At 41.3% G+C, this 21,973-nt stretch overlaps 1 protein-coding gene across 1 annotated transcript in view; it reads right to left on the bottom strand.

Annotated features, from left to right (window-relative positions):
* The window catches only part of ATXN10 (ataxin 10), a 188,748-nt gene that overhangs the window by 149,637 nt on the left and 17,138 nt on the right, over nt 1–21,973 (bottom strand). The window contains exons 2-3 of the mRNA XM_003812385.5: nt 4,525–4,716; nt 1,340–1,422 (exon numbers count right to left, since the gene is read on the bottom strand). Of these exons, the coding sequence (XP_003812433.3) occupies nt 1,340–1,422; nt 4,525–4,716 (275 nt within the window). The remainder of the gene's footprint in view (nt 1–1,339; nt 1,423–4,524; nt 4,717–21,973) is intronic.

Below are 21,973 nucleotides of genomic sequence, written 5' to 3'. Positions count from 1 at the left end.
AGTGCTAGGATTACAGGCATGAGCCACGGCACCCAGCCTACATTAAGATTTTTTTATCAAATAATTTAGGTTTACCCATAAAGTATTTCAATTCCTGGCACAAAGAGATCATAAATTAAAAATCTACGTTTTTTTTAAACATTATGTTAAGATAATAACCACTGTCCAAAGGAAAGATGTTGATGCTAGAAGAACAAAGACCAAAACCATTCTACTAATGAGTCTAAAGAAGTGTGGTGTTTCTCTTAATCCCAAGTCAACAACCGTTAACAATCAGAGCTAAGTTCCATTTTCATCACACTAGATACCTGACTTAGACACTTAACATGTGGCTCCTCTCAACGGAATGTGAGTTCTCTAAGGACAGACACTTTTTGTCTGTTTTGGTCACTGTTTCAATCACACCCAAAACCTGGACCAGGGCCTGTCACATTCATAAATATTAAAAGATGGTCTATTAGTCTTACCACAGACTGAATGGCTTAAACAACAGACATTTATTTTTACACAGTTCTGGTGGCTGGAGGTCCAAGATCAAGGTGTCGAGAGGGCTGATTTCTTCTGAGGTCTCGCTCCTTGGCCTGTGGATGGTCATCTTCTCCCTGTGTCTTCACATGGTCTCTACTCTGAGCATGGCCATGTCCTAATTTCCTCTTCCTATACGGATACCAGTCATATACCCTCATTTTACCTTAATTACCTCTTTAAAGATCCTATCTCCAAATTCAGTCACATTCTGGGTACTGGGGGTTAGGACCATGCTATGATCTGAATACCTGTGCCCCTCCGAAATTCCTATGCTGAAATCTAATCCCCAACATGCTAGTATAAGATGGGGCCTTTGGGAAGTGACTAGGTCATGATGGTGGAGCCCTCGTGAATGGGATTAGTGCCCTTATAAAAGGGGCCCAGAGAGCTTGTTTATGCCTTCTGCCTTCCACCTTCCACCACAGGAGAACAAAGCAAGAGGCACCATCTATGAAGACGAGAGCAGCCCCCGCAAAACACCCAATCTGCTGGTACCTTAATCTTGGACTTTCCAGCCTCCAGAACTGTAAGCAATACATTTCTGTTGTTTATAAACTACCCAGCCTAAGGCATTTTGTTACAGCAACTGGAACAGACAGACTTCAACATACAAATGTGAAAGGAACAAAATTCAGCCATTCAGGAAGGGAAGTTGCTACAACTTTATAATTCTTTAATATTTCACTATTAAAGTTTCCCTATCTCATGAAATACAGAACATGTGTTTCAATGAATGATGTTAATACTCAAAGTACTGGTTTTGAACCCTTTATAAAGATAAAAATAATCCATGAATTATATTGCATGCTACCTGTCAACAGAGATTCCTGTTCCACTCGCAGTTCACGAAACAGAAGAATCAAATCAACAGCAACACCAATCGTATCCAAGTTCCTGGGTTTTTTAAAAAAGACAAAATTAGACATGTTCATTCATTCATATATTGTCTGGCTGTTTTTGCACTACAATGGGAGAGCTGAGAAATCTGACAGAGATTACAAAGCCTAAATTATTTATTATCTGGCTCTTTACAGGAAAAATATAGCAACCCTAGCAGTAGAGGTTATATTTACATGCAGAGCTAACTGCTTCCAACAGCTTTCTTTGAGTACTTCCTGAAGTTTCCCATGACTCAGATTCTTTGCTTTATTGTATTATACCCCATTCCATGCATTCTTAGCAAAAACAGTCCCAGTCCACACAAAGTGCAAAAGATGTAAAAAGATCTAGGCTTTAATAGCATCACACCTTTTGATGAACTCTTTCTTTAACGACTTAAAGTAAAACATCAGAAAAATATGTACTAGTTGCAATCTGAATCTTGACTGGCTCAGAAATACTGGCCTTAGTTAAGCTTGGCCACAAAGTCTTTACTAGAATCTTTGTAGTATTTCTAACTAGAAAATTCTTTTCTGAAAATTGCTGCCCTAAATGGTTGAAATTTTCCTTTAAAAATCAACAGTGAATAATAATACAATCCTAGAAGGGAAGAGGCAGAAAAATTAACACCCTTAAATGTTCATTTTCATTTCCACCCAACCATAAGTTGCATGCAATAAAAAGATATTATCACGAACAGCACAGCCCTTGCTTTGCTGGCCCTACCAAAAGACCACCGATAACTTACTTGTCATAGTATTTATTTTTGTAATGTTTGAATTTTTATAGTTTGCATATATTACTCAAAAAAGAAAATAAAAATTGACTGCTTTGAAAGAAAGTATTAACATAAACTTGTGTTGTACATTCATTCCTGAGGCAGAGGCAGAAGCATTTAATGTTTACTGAGCACACAATGTGCATTAGGCATTTACATAAGTAATCTTATTTACACCCCATAACCAGCCTGTTTGGAAGACATTGCTTACCTAGTTTTACAGAGGACAAAACTGATACTCAGGAAGACCAAGTCACCTGTCCAGGGTCAAGATGGAGCAGTCATCCACAACAAGACCAGTGTGTAAGGCTCAGGACAGCAAGGGTAGACTGCATTTTTTTTTTTTGAGACAGAGTCTCACTCTGTTGCCCAGGCTGAAGTGCAGTAGCCCAATCTTGGCTCACTGCAACCTCCGCCTTCCCCGTTCAAGTGATTCTCCTGCCTCAGCCTCCAGATTAGCTGGGACTACAGGTGTGTGCCACCACACCCAGCTGATTTTTTATTTTTAGTAGAGACAGGGTTTCACCATGCTGGCCAGGCTGGTCTCAAACTCCTGACCTCATGATTCACCCGCCTCGGCCTCCCAAAGTGTTGGGATTACAGGCGTGAGCCACCGCGCCTGGCCCAGACTGCTTTTGAGCTTAAGCTCAGAACAGTAAGGGCAGACTGCTTGTTAAGCTTAAGCTTTAGAGTCAGATGTCTGGATATGGAGAGAATGTTCCCAGCCTCTCTCACTTAACAAGTGACTCTCAGACAAGTTATTTAACCTCTCCAAGTTACAGTTTCGTCTTTTGTAAAAATGAAAAAATTTCTTGAGTTTGTTCTAAGAATTAAAGAAGATACTGCAAGCAAAGCCCTTGGGACAAAGCCCAACGCCGAAGGCAGGCTCAACGAATGCTCGCTCCCTTCCCCACCAAGATTAGCCAAGCACAATGGTGTATCTGCCAGCCACAGTCAAAAGTTAGTTCTACGGCTCTCCTTTCCTTCCCCATCACACTAGAGCACCTTTTGACTGGAAAAGGACAAAAGAAACTAGCCTTCTGGCCAGATGCTTCTAGCATATAACTAGTTATGTTTTAGAATGTTGACTATTATTATCAAGATTATTGTTGTTTCTATCCATTTATCCTCAAATGGATGGCAGGTTTGGTTTAGTATTGAAGTTACACGACTCACTTTTTACCCTCTCTCCTTTGATCTTAAAAATCTCATTAATCATATCAAAGCCTCAGGTATATGTGTCTAACCGAAGGGAGTCCCTCAAATGGCTTCTGGACCAGCCCAAGCTTACCCGTCACAGTGGTGACAGGGAAGCCTGGAGGCTCTGTCTACATCCAAGTCCAGGAAAGAAAGTGAGCATCCTGTTTGTGGCTTCTGACTTCAAGTAAAAATTTTTAATAAAAAGCAGGTTCCATAAAATCAAAGAAGAAAGATGCTGTGTTCTGGGAGGAGACGGTAATATGTAAAAGCAAAGAAGAGCACTGGACAGCTCGCCTGCTCATGTTTTAACTACTTTTAAAAATGTGCGCATCATAAAATAGGTGGAAGCAGAGCTTGGAACTTTACACGATCTTTAAGAAAGACAGGTCATCTTGTAAATTTACAAAATATGCTTCTTGTTCAAACACAAGAGTAACAAATTAAAACATTAAAAGTAATTAAAACGTTTACAACCTGAGGTCAAGAACTGCATATAAACGTAGGCAGGTAAAATCTAGGAACAAAGACTCAAAATCAGCTTCAAAACACTATGAAGAACCAAACACCTCAAAACATGTGATAAAAACAAACAAGAAATCTAACCCCTAATGTTAAACACACTCCATTATTTTATACACTAGTCAGAGAGACTCCAATGGCGAGGCCTGTAGAGGGCCTCTCCCCGCAGATGTAAAGGGCAATCCTGCAATAACAGTGGGTGATACTATCATGCCAGAACAACTTTTTTTTTTTTTTTTTTTTTCCCTGAGACAGGGTCTCACAATGTGGCCCAGCCTGCAGCAATGGCACCATCTCAGATTACTGCAACCTCTGCCTCTCCCCGGCCCAAGCAATCCTCCCACCTCAGTCTCCTGAGCAGCTGGGACTACAGGTGCGCACCACCATGTCCAGCTAATTTTTTGTATTTTTTTTGTAGAGACAGGGTCTCACCATGTTGCCCAGGCCGGTCTTGAACTCCTGGACTCAAGCAATCCTCCTGCCTCAGCCTCCCAAAATGCTGGGATTACAGGCATGAGCCACCTTACCCAGCCCAAAACAACTTCTAACAGATAAACCAAATGACAAAACCAGCATGCACATATACAAAGAAACAGAATCCAAGGTACGTGTGTAACTACCTGATTGAATTCTGGTTCACAGAACACTCTATGCAAGCATTGCGAAGACACCTGAAGCATTCTGTTATTAACTGCAGACTGGAAGCCAGGTTTTCCACTTGGGATGGATCTCTGCAGGCAAGCTCAACAGCATGAGAAGATTTCTTTAGGATATCCAGAACTCTTTGGAAGATAGTCCTGGGTGCTGTTTCTCTGAAAAAGGATAAAATTATCACGAATCAGAAAAAAAAGATTATGATTTCCAAATGTCCTGTTCAGAAAACTGCTTTTATCTACTATTGTGGGGAGGTACGCTAGGTTTATCTGCTTTAGCTCCTTAATTTACAACACCAAATAAAAGATCTACACATATTGAGCACTTACTATGCACCAGACACTGTTCTTGTCACTTCTCATGTATTATCTCAGTCTTTGCAATAGCCTTATGAGGCCAACACTGTCCTCTCCATTTACAGATAAGGTAAGCGAAGTAGAGATGGTAAGTAACTTGCACAAATCACTCAGCCAGTAACTGGCAGAGCCACAAGGCCAAGTGAAGCACTCTGGCCTGAGCACTTCCACTACCCATGACAACCCAAATCCCAGTTCCAGTGACTGCTCATGCTTATGGATCTACCCTGAATCAGAACAGAGTATCTTTATTTAATGTTCTAGACAGAGAATATAGTCTGGTCCTCTGTCACCCAATATGTAGCTAAGTTCAGTTATAAGAAACAATATTCCTGTAGGACAAGGATACTATCTACTCTGTAGACACAGTGAGGCTGACAACACACACACCAAACTTCTACAGTCAACTACACAGATGGGAGAGAAAGGAGAGAGGGAGAATGTAAAGTGTGCCTGTTCTTCCACCAAGAATGTATGCCCAGGGAGAAAGATGAACCTGTGGCTGTACCCTCTGGGCATCTCAGTCTCTGCGTGCCTCATGCCAGGAGTACTGCCTGCACTGGCTATCATTCCAGAGCTCTGAAGATAAGAATTTTTTGTGCAACATGGCACCTAAATGCAAGCCAACTTCCTCATTCCATAAATCCCCTAAAGAAACAGCAAATCTCTTTTAACGTTAGAAGGAAAGTTGCCACATTGGACAATTTAAGAGATTCTATAAATGCCAAATGATTCAGACCATACGAATTTTCTCCTTCTGCTCTCGCTGTAGATTCACAGTGCCCTACCTTTCACCCTTGGATTGAGCCAGACCAGCAGGGCGCCACATGTTCGTTCAGAACTCCGGACACTGAGCTGCCCAGGTTACAGAGCTGCTCAGTTGCTGCAGAAGACACCTATGGAGGCCCCTTTTCCGGGGGCAGAGGAAACACTTCTTTCCTTGAACTTCAGTACCATGGCTTCTTATACACCAAGTGATGTGTGTTTTTATCTTACGAACAGACAATAGAACTCACATTATTTATTATATTTTCTCTCTGTCGGGGCCTTTCTTAAGTCTGGAGTCAAATTTATGACCCAAACAACATGAATCCTTACTTTTTCTATCTGGCTTTTCCACTATCCCTAATTTCCCCCCTTATCTTTTTCTCGTATTTATTTTTTAAGGTATCTCAAACTTGGTTTTGAAAGAGGCAGAGTATAAATTAATTAAAAACTGGGAAACTGCACATAAAATAATCTGTCTATGTCTCCCCCAGTCAGCCCTGAGTGTAAATAATGAAACTTTGACTCAGTGTCTCGGCAACTAAGTGACCAAATTAAGAAATGAAAATTCAAGGGTACAGCACTAATCTTGCCTCAATAAACTGTATGAAACAAGTACATAAGCCATTTTTTAGTGACAGCATTGCCGTAAGAAGAATAGAAGAATACTCACTAACACTCTTTTTTTTGAGACGGAGTTTTGCTCTGTCGCCCAGGCTGGAGTTGCAGTGGCACAATCTTGGCTCACTGCAACCTCTGCCTCCTGGGTTCAAGCAATTCTTCTGCCTCAGCCTCCCGAGTAGCTGGGACTACAGGCACCCGCCACCACGCCCGGCTAATTTTTGTATTTTTAGTAGAGACAGGGTTTCACCATGTTAGCCAGGCTGGTCTCGAACTCCCGATCTCGTGATCTGCCTACCTCGGCCTCCCAAAGTGCTGGGATTACAGGTGTGAGCCACTGCACCTGGCCGATTCACTAACATTCTTAAGGTAGCTTTAAGGAGTACCAAATATATTGTAGACACTCATCAGCTAAGAAAATACCCAGGAGTTTAAAACACTATGAAGAATGCTAAGGCTGATCACAATTTCTAGGACAAAGAACAAAACTAATCACCTCTATTTGCCCCATCTGCATGAAGTTTTGAAGCCATTTATTATTTAATGCTATACTCAAGTAAAAGTAGAGCTCTGCAACTTGAATAAGCTTCAATAACGCCTCTCTTTTCCTACTGAGATGACTAAGAATGTGTATTTACAGCTGTAAGAAAGCAGCGAGAATTATTTCTTTCACCTGATCCTTTGCCGTCTGCCTCTTACATGGGAACCACCTTTCCCCCGTGAATGGTCTTCCCTGAAGTCATTCCTTGCAATCGTAACATCTGTTTTACTCAAAATTGGTATCTAGCACAGCAAAAGCTTTGGAATCAAACTATGGTACAGACTAAACAAGACAGAAGAAAAGCAATATTCTTAAAGAAAACGGGAAAAATGATATCCCGACCATAGAATAAATACTAAGTTCATGAACTATGTTGTGAATAATTCCCAATGCTACATGGTAATTTGTTATATATGCACCATGCCCTTATAATAATTTTAACCAAATGAAAAGCATTTAACTGAGCTAAGGCCAACCAAAACATTCCTGAAATCCAAATAACTATTAATAGCGACTAAAGAGTAATCATGACAGCATCTATTTGGCACACAATAATTCGCGTTTGCAGTATAAAGAAAAAATAATGTGGAGCTGTGATCACTGTCATATGCTCTCCCCAGGTTGTAAACCATGGATTCCTGAAAACCCCCGATTTCGCCAATCTTCTGTCTTTGCTCAAACATATCTCACCACCAGAAGAAAGTCCTCTCCAAATCTCCCAATCCTCTGCCTGGGAGAAATTTACATCTCCTTTTTTTTTTTTTTTTTTGAGATGGAGTCTTGCTCTGTTGCCCAGGCTGGAGTGCAGTAGCGCGACCTCAGCTCACTGCAACCTCCGCCTCCTGGGTTCAAGTGATTCTTCTGCCTCAGCCTCCTGAGTAGCTGGGACTACATGCGCATGCCACCACGCCCGGCTAATTTTTTTGTATTTTAGTAGAGACAGGGTTTCACCATTTTGGTCAGGCTGGTCTCGGTCTCCTGACCTCGTGATCTGCCCACCTCAGCCTCCCAGAGTGTTGGGATTACACGCGTGAGCCACTGCGCCTGGCCTGCATCTCCTTTTAAACCTTTGGGAAACTCAGACCTGGAGAAACTCCTCCACTTTTCCAGACAAACAGACTCCCTCTATGCCGCCCTGGAGCTCTGTTCATAAGACTGGAATAACCTGTCCACATCAGATAAGATTTACGTAACCTATCTCCCCAGCTAGACTGTTAAGTCCTTGAAAAATGGAGACTATCTTATTCTTTTCTATATCTCTAGGGCCCAGAATTGGTACCCATTAATTGAATTTGTTCAAGTTTTAAACAGTGATGAGACTGTTCGCACACTCAAAAGTGGCCCCTGACTGCATCACAGCCTTGCTATGTAATCCAAGCACTTACAGAGCTTGTGCTCAGAGCCAGGAATCAGGCCTGACATAGGCAGTGAAATCAGTACTCTTTGAGTCAGCAAAAGAAAGGGGAAAGTGAGGCATCAGCTCAACCCTCCCTTTCCCATTAAGAAATCCATATAATCTCTACTCAGAAACTTAAAAACGTGTCAGATTTTAAGATGTGAATATCATATAGATATTTTATGACTGCTATTAAGCAAACATCGAATTTCTCCTTTCCCATTAAATGATACAGTGGATAAGCTTGAGGGTCTGGGAGGAGTTATAACCCAATTAACTGTATTTTAAATTTCTTAAGAGCAAAGAACATGTTTTAGATGTGTTTCCTTTTATAAATGGTGTCAGTAAAACTCTTCCTCTAGAGTCATATAATAAATATCTATAGCTTCTATTCACCATATTTTTATACAATATAATATGTCAACAACTTTCATCAGATGAGGACAAAGGAGCTTTTATTCAGTAACAGTAAATACTATGAAAGCATTTAACTCTTCTATACATCTTTACCTTCTCTACAGCCTTGAAAGAAAACTATTTGGCATTACAGATCCAGAATAGTCCTAGTATACTCTTGTCTGCAGAATCTACGTTCACTGTCAAGACAATGCAGCTAAATATGTGTAACGATTAACGACAATGAAATAGTAAAGATCAATCACTCCAATATTACAAAAGTTATTAATAATAACTGCTGTCATTTCTGCTTTAACCAAACTAACAAAAAATGTACAGCAACTTTAAAAAGCTTAGCTACTTCATTCACAGAAGGCGGAAAGTACTTACAAGGACAATTAAAATTCAACCGTTAGACATTCCTATTAGAAAGGAATGCATACCCTGAAGACAATGTATAAATGAAATGTTACATTACAGAACCAAAAAAATCCTTTGAATTATACAAAAGGTAGAATTTCATTTCCCTCAAGTTTGAACAGATCTGTAGGGTTTAATCTTGGCAAGTCCCGTTTGAGTAAAATTAAAGAAAACTACCTGTGATTATCTGTAACAGGTTAGATAGGTCTAATATACTGTATGCATACACATTTTACAACTAAGACCTTCATACTTGTTAAAAGATTTATCCTAATACCTCAGATTTACTTAAAAACTGGCATACGTGGTTTAGAGTAGTTTAACAACTGCCAGTGAGAAAAACTATTAAAATCCACACAAGTTCACAGATTAAAACAACAATCACTGGTTGTTATTTAAAACCATAATCTTGCTGATTTGACTGGGCAGGATGGAACAAAAACAGAAAATAAAAACATCTGTATCTCCTGCCACAAACAGCCTAGGGTAAAATTTTGAAATCTGCGCAGAACTCAAAACTTCTTTTCACACTCTTCTCTCCTCTTCTGTCACATCCAGGATTCTGAAGCCATCCTGACAACCCAGACCAATCCATTTTGCAGGGTCACAAACTTTTTCTGTAAAGGGTCAGAGAGTGAATATTTCCAGCTCTGATGGCCAAACAGCCCCTGTCACACTCTCAACTCCCCCAGTGCACAAACGCAGCCACAGGAAACACCTAAACAAGTGAACATGGCTGGGCTCTAATGAAACTGTTTGTGGAAACTAAAATTTAAATTCATATAATTTTCATGTGTCATGAAATTTTATTATCTCCCCAACCATTTAAAAACGTAAAAAACCATTCTTAACTCATGGGTCATAAAAAAAACAGGTAGTGGACCAGATCTGGCCATGGTCTGGCAACCCCTGCTTTAAAGGGCTCCAAACATACCAGTCCTCTCCCCACTCCCCAAAACCACACACTTCCTCTTTCCCACTGTCCTCATCACATTCAAAATTCATCTTTCATCAGAACAAACGCACTGTGCTAAATGAAAGGAACTAAGGCGGCCAGGCGCAGTGGTTCATATGCCTATAATTCCAGTGCTTTGAGAGGCAGAAGCCAGGAGAGTTCAAGACCTGCCTAACATAGCAAGACCCTATCACTACAAAAAAAAAAAACTTGTTTTAATTAGCTGGTCTTGATGGTTTGTGCCTCGTAGTCCCAGCTACTTGGGAGCCTGATGCAGAAGGACTGCTTGAACCCAGGAGTTCAAGGCTATGGTGAGCTATGATCACAACACTGCACTCAGGCCTGGGTGACACAGCGAGACCTTGTCTCTAAGAAAACATGAAAAGAAAAGAAAATGAAAGAAAGAGAAGCTAAGAAAAGGTGAAATTAGCACAGAGGCAGAAAGTCAACCACTGGAAAAGACAGCCCAAGAGCAGAACTGTGTACACATGGTAACTTGATAAATGGCATCTATCAATAGCATTAAAGACCTGGGGAAGATGGACTGTGCTCGAAGAGGTGCTGTAACAACTGTTAATCTAGAAGGAAAAAAACTGAATTGGATCCTTACTTACACTACCCAAAAAGTAACTCCAGGTAGATTTAGGAATTATATGGAAGACAAAATTGCAAGGCTTTGGAAGAAAATATAAGGAGAATGTCTTTATATGCTTAGAGAAAGATTTTGTATATAAGATATTATTTAAACCTTATTTTAAAAGTAGTATTTAAGCACAGATCCAAAGAAGGTGAGGGAGCCAACTATGCATCTTGCTGGGAGAAGAGCTTGGACTAGAGGCAAAGGCATACAGAGCACGTCACAGGGAAGTCAGGGCTGGCTTCAATGAACCCCAGTGAGAAAAGAGAAGTGCGACTCAGAGAGAGAAGACGGAGCCACCCTGCACAGGCACAGTAGGCCACGGAAGGACGCTGGCTTTTATCCTGATGTGAAGCCATGGAAGGTTCTTTTTTTCGTTTTGTTTTTGAGACAGAGTTTTGCTCTGTTGCCCAGGCTGGAGTGCAGAGGCAGGATCTCAGCTCACTGCAACCCCCGCCTCCCAGGTTCAAGCAATTCTCATGCCTCAGCCTCCCAAGTAGGTAGAATTTCAGGCATGTGCCACCATGCCCAATAAATTTTTGTATTTTTAGTAGAGATGGGGTTTCACCATGTTGGCCAGGCTGGTCTCAAACTCCTGGCCTCAGGTGATCCACCTGCCTTGGCCTCCCAAAGTGCTGGGATGACAGGCGTGAGCCACCGTGCCCGGCCCATGGAAGGTTCTGAGCAGAGGGGTGACATCATCTGACTTACATGTTAAAAGGATCTCTTTGGCTGCTTTTGTAAAGAATCAATCTTAAAGGGAGAAAGAGAAGACAGCAGGAGACCAGTTAGGGGGCTGTTTTTGGAGCAGAGGGAAAGCAGCAGATACGGGAAATAGAAATCAAATTCTGGATATTTTAAAGATAGAGCCAATAGGACTTGATGATGGATTCTTATGAGGGTGTCTAAAAAAGGGGAGTGAAGGATGACATCAAAACTTTAGCCTGAGCCATAAATTGAAAGATGTATTTATTGTTTACAGAAACAAGAGTACTCTGAGGATATCTGGTGGATGAGAGGATCAGTAGAAATACAAGTAGAATGTGAAGTAGTCAGGTGAATAAACAAGTCTAGCATTCAGGAGAAAAATCTAGCTAAGCCAGGTGCAGTGGCTCATGCCTGTAATCCCAGCACTTTGGGAGGCCAAGGTGGGTGGATCACCTGAGGCCAGAAGTTCAAGACCAGACTGGGCAACATGGTAAGACCCTGTCTCTACAAAAAAATTTTAAAAAATAGCCGGGTGTGGTGGTGGATGCCTGTAGTCTCAGCTACAAGGGAAGCTGGGGTGGAAGAACTGCTTATGTCTGGGAGGTCAAGGCTGCAGATCGTGCCCCTGCACTCCAGCCTGGGTGACAGAGCGAGACCCTGTCTCAAAAAAAAAACAAAAAAGTCCAGCTAAAGAAAAATGTTAGTCACCAGCAAACGGAAGTTATTAAAGCCACAAGATTGAGTGAGAATACTCTGAAAGTAAATATAGGCAAAAAAGAGAAGAGGTCTGAGGACTGAGTTCTGAGATCCGGGAAGGATTATCACTCAGGGAAATGGAGGCAGAGATTTTTCTTAGTATGGGAAAAATTACAGCAGATCTGTAAACTGATGAGTGCAATCCAATAGAAAGGGTAAAACTGATGATTTTTAAGGGGGGAGAGAAGAAGACTGCTGGAGCAATGTGTGCAAAAGGCAATGGAATTTAGTGCAAACTTAAGGGGAGCTCATATTCAGAGCAAGATCGCTCATCCACAGACCAGAAGCAAAGGCAGGCTACGGGCACAGATACAAGTAGGTGGGCAGAGAGGGTGATGAGAGTTCCTGGAAATTATCTTCTAGTTGCTCCTATTTTCAGAGAGCTGAGAGTGAGGATGAGGGAGATGGGATGGAGGTTTGAAGAGAGTGGAGCATGAAATACCTGACTCGGGGAGCAGGAGAGTCAAGGGACCAGGGCAAACAGCGGGACTGACAGGTAGCATTAAGGGCCACGTTAGTTAGTGATCAGCAAGTTAAAGTGAGAGCAGTCTGCACGGCTGTATGTTTTTCTCTAGCCTTGTTCAGCTATTTGGGTACTGTCGCAAAGGAAACAAGTTGGATTTGACCAGAGCTGGAGTTTTACCAGGCAAACATAACAAAGTTTAGAGAGGAGGCAGTGGAGTTGAGGAGGTACATTAAAAAATGCTCTTATTACTCATCCATGGATCTAAGCCAGATCAAGATGGGAATGTGAACATTAAGAAGGGGAATGAAAAACAAAAGCGGTAGTAAATAGGAAATAGGGTCAAAAGACTGTAGGTCCTGGTGAGGTTAAAGACTTGATGAAGCAAGGGCCCTAAAGAGAAGATAAAACAGGGATTGGGACTCGAGATTGTGGGGAAGGCAGCTACAGTTATGGATAAAGTCTAAGTAAGGTATGGCAATGTGTGTCTGAGATGGGATGGAGCTCAAGCTCACTAAGGGAGAGAAAGTCAAAGAAATTCCAGGTCAGGATAATGAAAGGAAAATCTATATAAACAATGAAATAACGAAGATTTCAGACAGGAGAAGAAATAGAGTGAAAAGTGAGCCAGGGCTAAACTCTTCAAGGAATGAGGCAGACTGACCCAAAGGTCTCTTTTAACCACAAAAGTGATTAAACAAGGGATACTCTGATGTCATGAGATTAAAAGTTGGAGTGGTCTATGGAGGAAAAAGGTCTGAAAGCAGCAATGACAATCAAGGAGAACTACCACACCTTTGAGCCAAGCATTGTACTGAGTGCAGGAGAGAAAACAGCCTCCCACTTTCAAGAACCCTGGGAAAGGCATGTCCTCAGAGCCATATTTCATTTAGATCAAGAAGATGAACGGATGTTTACAGAAGTTCAGGATACAGGGAATTTTGCTGAGGGCATAGAGAAGGATCTTAAGAACTGGGGAGTCAGAAGAGGATTCATGTAAAAAACCTTAAAGGGTTCCAGGAACAGTGGCTCACACCTGTAATCCCAATACTATGGGAGGCTGAGGCAGGAGGATCGCTTGAGCCCAGGAGTTCAAGACCAGCCTGGGAAACATAGAGCTAATCTCTACCAAAAAAAAAAAAAATTAATTAGCGGGGCATGGTGGCGCTGTGATGGCACCACTGCACTCCAGCCTAGGTGACACAGTGAGACCCTATCTCAAAAAAACAAAAAAGCCTTAAAGGGATGACAGTTCAGAGAGTAAGAGAAAACCTAGGAGTTTCTCATATAACTTAGAAAATCTGTGTGAATTTCTAGCAAAAACCCTGCTGCAATTTTATTATGAATGGCATTGAATCCACAGGTCAATTTGGGAGGTATTGATGTCTTTGTTATTGAGGTTTACTATAATACAATGGTATATCTTACCACTTAAGTCTTTTTAAATGTCTTTTGATAGTTTTATAATATTCTCATTGATGATGATGATGACAATGACACCAACAACGAAAACGCTAACACTTAAACTGTGTCTATTAGGTGCCAGACACTGTTCTAAGCAGTACACAAACTCCTCAATAGCTATAATGAAAAAGCATCCCCCACTTATGGATCATCTCGTTAACTCTAATAACTTCTCTAAGCTTGTGGCCATCACAGGGCCCAGCTCGCCCTACTGGTAGTCCCACAGTTCCTTTGCTTTTGAGTGTCATTGCCCACAGTCCAGTGACCAAGCCCTTGGGTCCAGTGACCACTACAAAAGACTGGAAGAATGAAAGAGCTGAGAAACTCTGCTCTGAGGGTACTGGTGGTCACAATCCTAACCTTATTTATTTCGATTGGTTTTATTTATTTCGGCTGGCTCAAACTCTTTCCTGTCTACTTCATGCATTTAAGATAATTGAATGTATGAGGTGGCTCACACTGACCACTTCTGTATTTTGAAGCTGAGTCAGAACACCTTACCAAACAATTCCATGTAGCATTCCAGCTCATGGCATAGGTAAAAATAAAGGAAATTGCCAGCACACTCTAAAATATGCTTTTTATAGTGTAACTTAATTGATGTTCTCTCTCAACAAAGTTGAGCTGAATCATGGTTGAGTCAAAACGCCATATGGCGTCCTTAGCCAAGCTGATGACTTGTGTGGGTTTTTGTTTTTTGGGTTTTTGTGTGTTTTGGTGTAGTTAAAGACACTTGCTGCCCAGAGGCTCAGTAATGTCCGGGGAAAATCCATGTGCGTGTGTATACACAGATGGATAGGTTTATTTTTTACCTCTGTGGTATGTTGACCTCTAAAGTGCTTAATCTATTCACTTTCTTTATGAAGGTTAGTCAACATATTTATACAACCAAGTAACAATACCAAGTCATTTTTTACCCCTTGAAATCAGTCATCTGTCATATTTAACGTTTCCTGTCCCCTCCTAATTAAAGTCTTTCTTGTATGCTCTCATTTTCTCTCTCATGGCTCAAGAAAATCAGGTGTTCAAGAAAATAATAAAAATACTATTGGATGCTCATTATGTGGTAGGCCTGAAAGTTGGTACTGAAAACAGAGGTAAATAAGAGTCCTGGCCTCTGGCTGCTCTCACTCTAGTGAGACTGGTAGGTAATTAAGTGATTATGTGAAGTTCTTTGAAAGAGGTAAGCACAGAGTGCCAAGGGAATACAGGGCAAAAGCACCTGGAGGTCAGAAACGGCTTTCAAAAGGAAGTGAAATGGTAACTCAACCTTGAGGGAAAATGAAGAGTGTGTATAAGCAAAGGAATGAAGGCTTAAGACATTTATATTTACAAATTTACAAATTTATTTTGTAAATATAAATTACAAATATACATTTTTAGCAAATTACAAATGTGTTAAATTTAATAATTTAATAGCATGTGAGCTACTCCTATGTCAGTAGTTCAAAGTAAGCTACACATAGTTAATTTTATCCTATCGATCACAGCTGCAGCACTAAGCACAGATCTTACATGTATCATGTGTGGTGTGAGTCAATGAATTACATGGTAAACTAATCAACAGCATTTTAGCAATTTGAGTAATTACTGATTGGCTCACTGGAGCTACTGGCTCTTCATTGCTCTATTCAGTTCAGTTCAACATTTACAGAGTACCCAAAATGGGCCAGGCACCCTGCTAAGAAACACCATAAAGTCCCTCCCTTCAAGAAAGGCACTACTGAGTAGGGAAAAAGATACATAAAAGGCTATTTTATTATGAAACAAAAATAGCAGTGAGGGAGGAGTTCACATTTTAAACACATCCCCTCTACTCCAAACAATGTGACTTTTTAAAAATCATAAATACATAGCTTCACATGCCCACCAAAATTCAGTGTCACTCATTTTCATTGTAGCTATTCTAATAGGGATGCAGAGGTACCTTATTATGGTTTTGTTTATAACAGCACTATTGAGATAGGGTTCACGTGGCACACTAAAGTCACCCCCTTAAAGTGTACAATTAAATGGATTTTGGTACATTATATTATTAATTTTTTAACTGTGGTAAAATACATATATATAACATAAAATTTGCCATGTTGTTCGTTTTAAGTCTACAGTTCAATGGCTTTAATTATATTCACAATGTTGTACAACTATCACCTCTACTTCCAAAATTTTTTTAACACCCAAATAGAAACTCTGTAAACATGAAGCAGTAACTCCCAATTTCCCCTCTCTCCAAATCCTAGTAACCTCTAATCTACTTTCTGTCTCTACAAGTTTGTCTGTTCTAGGTATTTCATAAAAGCAGAATCATACAGAATTTGTCCTTTTTCATTTTCTTCGGGCACATACCTAAGAGTAAAACTGCTTGGTCATATTCCATGTTTAGCTTTTTGAGGACCCACCAAATTATTTTCCATAGTAGCAGCACCACTTTACATGTCCACTAGCAACACACAAGGGTTCCCATTTCCCCACATCCTCAACGATACTTGTTCTTTTCCATTTTTTGGATAATAGCCATCCTAAACGGCATGCAGTAGTCTCTCACTGAAGTTTTAACTGCATTTCCCTAATAACTAATGATTTGGAGCACTTTATCATACGCTTATTGGCCTTTATTTTTCTTTGTAAAGCACAGATTTTGCCCAATTTTTAAATTGAGTTGTAGGAGTCTTTTTTATTGAGTTGTAGGTAGGAGTACTTCATATATTCTGAAACAACTTCTTTATCATATATATTTTAAATACTTCTCTAAGTCCAGGACTTGCCTTTTTTTTTTTAAGACCTTTTGGCCTGAATTTTTTTTTAATTTTTAAACACCAACGAAAACCTCATTTTGTCTAAGCAGATTGAAGAGAAAAAATGAGCTATACTGATAGAAGCTGAAAAAAAAAATTACTGTCTACATGACTAAGAAAAAGACCAAGCAAGTGCAATGAGTAATAAGTTATAGAAATAGCAGCAACTCCACAAGAAACTGATAAGCATCTGCCACTATCAACTCTATGCTAGATGCCAGGCGTACAGTGAATGTGATGTGCCCACTTCATTCAAGAAGCTTATCAGGTGGAAGATCAATGAGGTATCAGTTTAAGTATGAGATGAATTTATAGAAAGCAGCATCCAAATGTTGCATTATTTCAAGAATACTCAAGAGTCAAAATACAATCTCCCCTATAGAAAACTTACTACAGAAGAGCACTATTTCCAGAACTTTCTGTGATGATGGAAATATTCTATATCTGTGCTGTCACATCACATGTGGCCAATAAGCACTTAAAATATGGCTAATGCCAGCCTGGGCAACATGGCGAGACCCCATCTCTACAAAAAATAAACAAAAATATTATCTGGGCATGGTGGTGTACACCTGTAGTCCCAGCTACTGGGGAAGGACGCAGGAGGATTGCTTGAGCCCAGGAAGTCGAGGATGCAGTGAACTATGATCGTGCCACTGCACTCCAGCTTGGGCAACAGAGTGAGACCCTGTCTCTAAAAAAATAGTAATAAAGGGCAAGGCACGGTGGCTCATGCCTGTAATCCCAGCACTTTGGGAGGCCAAGGCAGGCGGATCACCTGAGGTCGGGAGTTCAAGACCAACCTGACCAACGTGGAGAAACCCCGTCTCTATTAAAAATACAAAATTAGCCAGGTGTGGTGGTGCATGCCTGTAATTCCAACTACTCGGGAAGCTGAGGCAGGTGAATTGCTTGAACCTGGGAGGCGAAGGTTGCAGTGAGCCAAGATCACACCACTGCACTCCAACCTGGGCAACAAGAGTGAAACTCTCTCAAAAAAAAAATAATAATTAAAAATTTAAAAATATGGCTAATGCAACTAAGGAAATGAAACATTAATTTTACTTATTTTCAATTAATTAAGTAGCTACATGTAGCTAGTGGCTACTTAATGAACAGCACAGATGGAGTATGACAACCCATCTCACCTGGCTCTACACTTTGTGGGGTCTGGAGATGCCTCATGGATGCATCATAAAGGCAACTAGCCAGGTACGGTGGCTCATGCCTGTAATCCCAACACTTTGGGAGGCCGAGGCAGGAGGATCACTTGAGGCCAGGAGTTCGAGACCAGCCTGGGCAACATAGTGAGACCCCCTTCTCTAGAAAAAATGCACTCCAACCTGGATGACAAAGTGAGGCCCTGTCTCGAAAAAAAAAAAAGAAAAATAATTAAAGGAGCAACTAAAATAGAATTTTAAATGTTTGTCTTACTTGTTCAGAAAGAATTTAACATGACTTGCAAAGACTCACAGCAAGATAAATCACTTGTTAAACAAATGTGAAATACGGTGATATCTACATTAAACAAAAAGTATAAAACAAATGTGAGAAAAAAGAATTATCTTACACAGAGAAGAAACAGCTGAGGAATATCTCAATACTGATATTATATGACCATAAGCAATATGTTTAAATTATTTTAGTGACCAAGACACTGTTTAAGAAGTGGGTTACAGAATGCATTTAATACACAGCATGGAGAATTAAGACTGGTGTATTAATGATGTATTGCTACATAGCAAATTAGCCCAAAATTTAGCATTTTAAAACAATAACATTTATGATCTCACACAGATCTGAGAGGCTTAGGGTGTCTCATGAGGTTGCACACGTGGCTGAGGATGTGACTGGAGCTCAGAGGACCTGGTTCCAAGGTAGTTCATCACATGGCTGTTCAAAGGAGGCCTCAGCTCCTCACCACACAGCTCTCTGCATATGGATGCTTGAGTGTCCTCATGACATGGCAGCTGGCTTTGTCAGAGTGGGTGATCCAAGAAAGAGCTAGCAAAGAGGAAACTACGATGCTTTTTATGACCTAGTCTGAGAAGTCGCACACTGTCACTTCTACCATATTCTACTCTTCAGGAGCAAGTCACTAAGTTCAGCCCACACTCAAGGAGAAAAGAATCAACCTCCTCCTCTTGAGAAGGTCAGAGTATCAAAGAATTTGTGGACATATTTAAAATTACCACAATGGGATATAAGAATTTCTTTTCACTTGGGGGCTGCTAAAATTGTAATGAGATCCTGAGATCCCTTTCTCTGGAAACCCCAAAATTACAACTGTCTTCCTGAAATAGCTTCAATTTTTGTTTTTGATAAGACAGGAGATTCAACACAAATGGATTCTTGGTCACTTATAACCTTGTTATATTTTAATAACAGGTCCTAAATAAATGGCATTTACTATGCATAAACCACTATGCTACACATATAATATTACAGATCCTCAAAATAATCTGTCAAAGTGGCTACCATCATCCCGTTTTCAAGAAAAGAAACAAGAAGCCTCACAAACTAAACCAGGATTCATATCGAGGTCTCCATGGTTCCAAAGCCACTGCTCTTCCCACTGCATGACACTTCTATTACTCAAGCTACCACTGACAGAAGTTTGTTTTGTAGCATGGAAGAGCTCAGAAGGACCACCAACTACATTATGTCTATCATTCTTCAAATATAAAATGGAATCCTAGAGAAATAATGTATTCCACCAAAAGAGAAGAATCTCTTAATTACTTTCCTCACTGTTTTTGCTTTTTGTCTGCTGTTTCCTATTTGCTACACTGAGGACTCATTTTGCCTGGCTTTTTGTCTCGTCCACCTTCTAACACCTTGGCCCATCCTCCCCCTGGATCCATCTGTGTTCCTGTTCATACTAGACAACAGCCCTATGTCCTCTCTGAAGAGGAGACCCCCAAGGACAAACACTGGCTCCCTGAGCATCAGAACTGGAGGGATCCTCTCAGAGGAGCGGGAGTCTGGGCCCAGCCCCACAAGACCCTTATAATTTGTCCAAAGACAAAGAGAAGCAGTGACAGAACCAGGACCAGAAGCCTGTCGTTATAAACCCTGATCATGAGTTCTCTGCACCACCACACAACTGTGTCTTTCCATGCCAGGACCTGCACATCAGTTCACCTTTCCTGGTCTCCAATCTCTGCCTGGAACAAGGACACTGTCCCAGAACTCAGATGAAATCTGGGAAGCATCCTCATTTCCTCATTCTCCCCTCAACAATCCAATTGGTCCGAGTCCTGTCCATTCAACCTTGTATCTCTCAGTATTTATTCTACTCATCCCCACAATGTCCTAATTTAGGCACTTTTCTCTTTCACATGGGCTTCTGCTACCACTCCTTAAAGGTCCCCCCTGTCTCTAGCTTCGTCCTCTCATTTATTCCCCACAATGGAGGCGGAGGCGGCCAGGAAGATCTAACAGGCAGATCTTATCACGCCACTCCCTTGACAAAAACCATCAATGGTTCTCTGTAACTTCTTCCCTCACATGAGATAAGAGTCAAGAAGGGCCTTCTAAACTGGCTCAGGGGCTTGGATTTTCTCCAAGTTATAAAAAGGGAACTGATGTCTGACTAAATGTCTCCTCTGTCCGAGAAACCTTATCTATGTTACTTTACTTAATTGTCTCATCGGTTTTGCAAAATTAACATATGGCCCCTTTGCAGACACTGTTCCTTGTAGTCCTCTCATCTATAACCCAGCAACTGAAATAATCTTAAAAAGCCTCTCCTGGCTCGCCAATCTTCCAACATATCCACATGTTCCCCTGTGCCACCACCTCTTGTATAGATTTCCATTACAATGTGTTTATTTAGCAATTTCCCAAATATGCCTGATAAAAGGGATCACTCACATCATTCCTCTTTGTACCCTCAGACCCCAACAAAAAAATCTGTTTCATAGTAGGTGCTCAATAAATGGTTGATGACTGGGTTATTAACTAAAAGGAGGGTCCATCATGATACAGAAATGCCTAAGCATTAAATCAATAAATACACCTCCCCCAAAGGCCCATAGAGCAGTATCAGGGACTTTTATTAACAGCATGCTTTCAGCAGCTCCACATTTCTCAAAGTGATGTGAGGTAAAGGAAGTGCTCAGACCAGGTGTCCAGTTTAAAGAGAGGAAGTCCTCTAGTGATCACCTAGGCTGACCCAAGTCTCAGTATTTCTTTCTTCAATGTTCCCTCTGCTTTGTACATACATACCCCCACAGCTGTGTTATCTTGTACATACTAGTACAGGAGAGAGCAAGGACTTTCCATTTTCCTACCCCATCACCTAGCACAATAGCTGATACATGGGTAACTACCAACCAATACGTTAAGTGATAATATCAGCTACATTTAGTGCTATGTACAGGTATGTCCTAAGGATTTAATATGCATTATATCTCATTTACTCCTTATGACACTATCACCAGGGAGGTACTGTTCAACTTTACTCCCATTAAATAGACAAGAAAACTGAGGCCCAGAGGACACAACAAGATCAAACAAGCATTGACTGAGGGCTTCGCACATTTTATATTTTCACATGCTTTATTTCATTTATTCCTCTGTACAATCCAGCAACTAAGCTGTGTATTATAGTCCCATTTTTAGACAAGAATTCTAAGGCCTGGAGAAACTGCACAGTAACACGCAGCTTGCAAGGCCAGGAACCAAATCCACAACTGTCGACTCCTGGGCACCTTCTCTTTTTGCCTGGCTATCTTGCCCCTCAGTGGCATCAGGACTGGACTGGTCTCTCCAGGCCCGTGCTCTTCCACACTGCACAGAGCGCTGCCCCCAGGGGAGATGGTGCAGCCTGGGCGCTAACGCCGAGGAGAAAGGAGTGCCAGTCCCACTCCATGCCTAGAGACTGCCATCCCCGCAACTGCCCAATTCCCGCGTCCGTAACACGGGTCTCTCCCGCTAAAACACACGCTTTATGACTCTGGGGGCCGCGTGGGTCTTGCAGCCAGGGCCTGGCGCAGCCCTCGCACATGACAGGGGCGGCCTAAGCGTGTGTTGGGTCAACATCACCGGCACGCCGCGGCAAGGGCTCCCGGGATCGCGGCTTCGCACCCGGACTGGCTGCGGTGGGGGAGCGGGCGCCCGCCCCAGGCCCCGCGGGGA

The sequence above is a fragment of the Pan paniscus genome, chromosome 23, assembly GCF_029289425.2.
Source record: "Pan paniscus chromosome 23, NHGRI_mPanPan1-v2.0_pri, whole genome shotgun sequence".
NCBI classification, from domain to species: Eukaryota; Metazoa; Chordata; class Mammalia; order Primates; family Hominidae; genus Pan; species Pan paniscus.
Note: the sequence above shows the minus strand (reverse complement) of the source record. Positions and strands in the feature narration are given on the sequence as shown.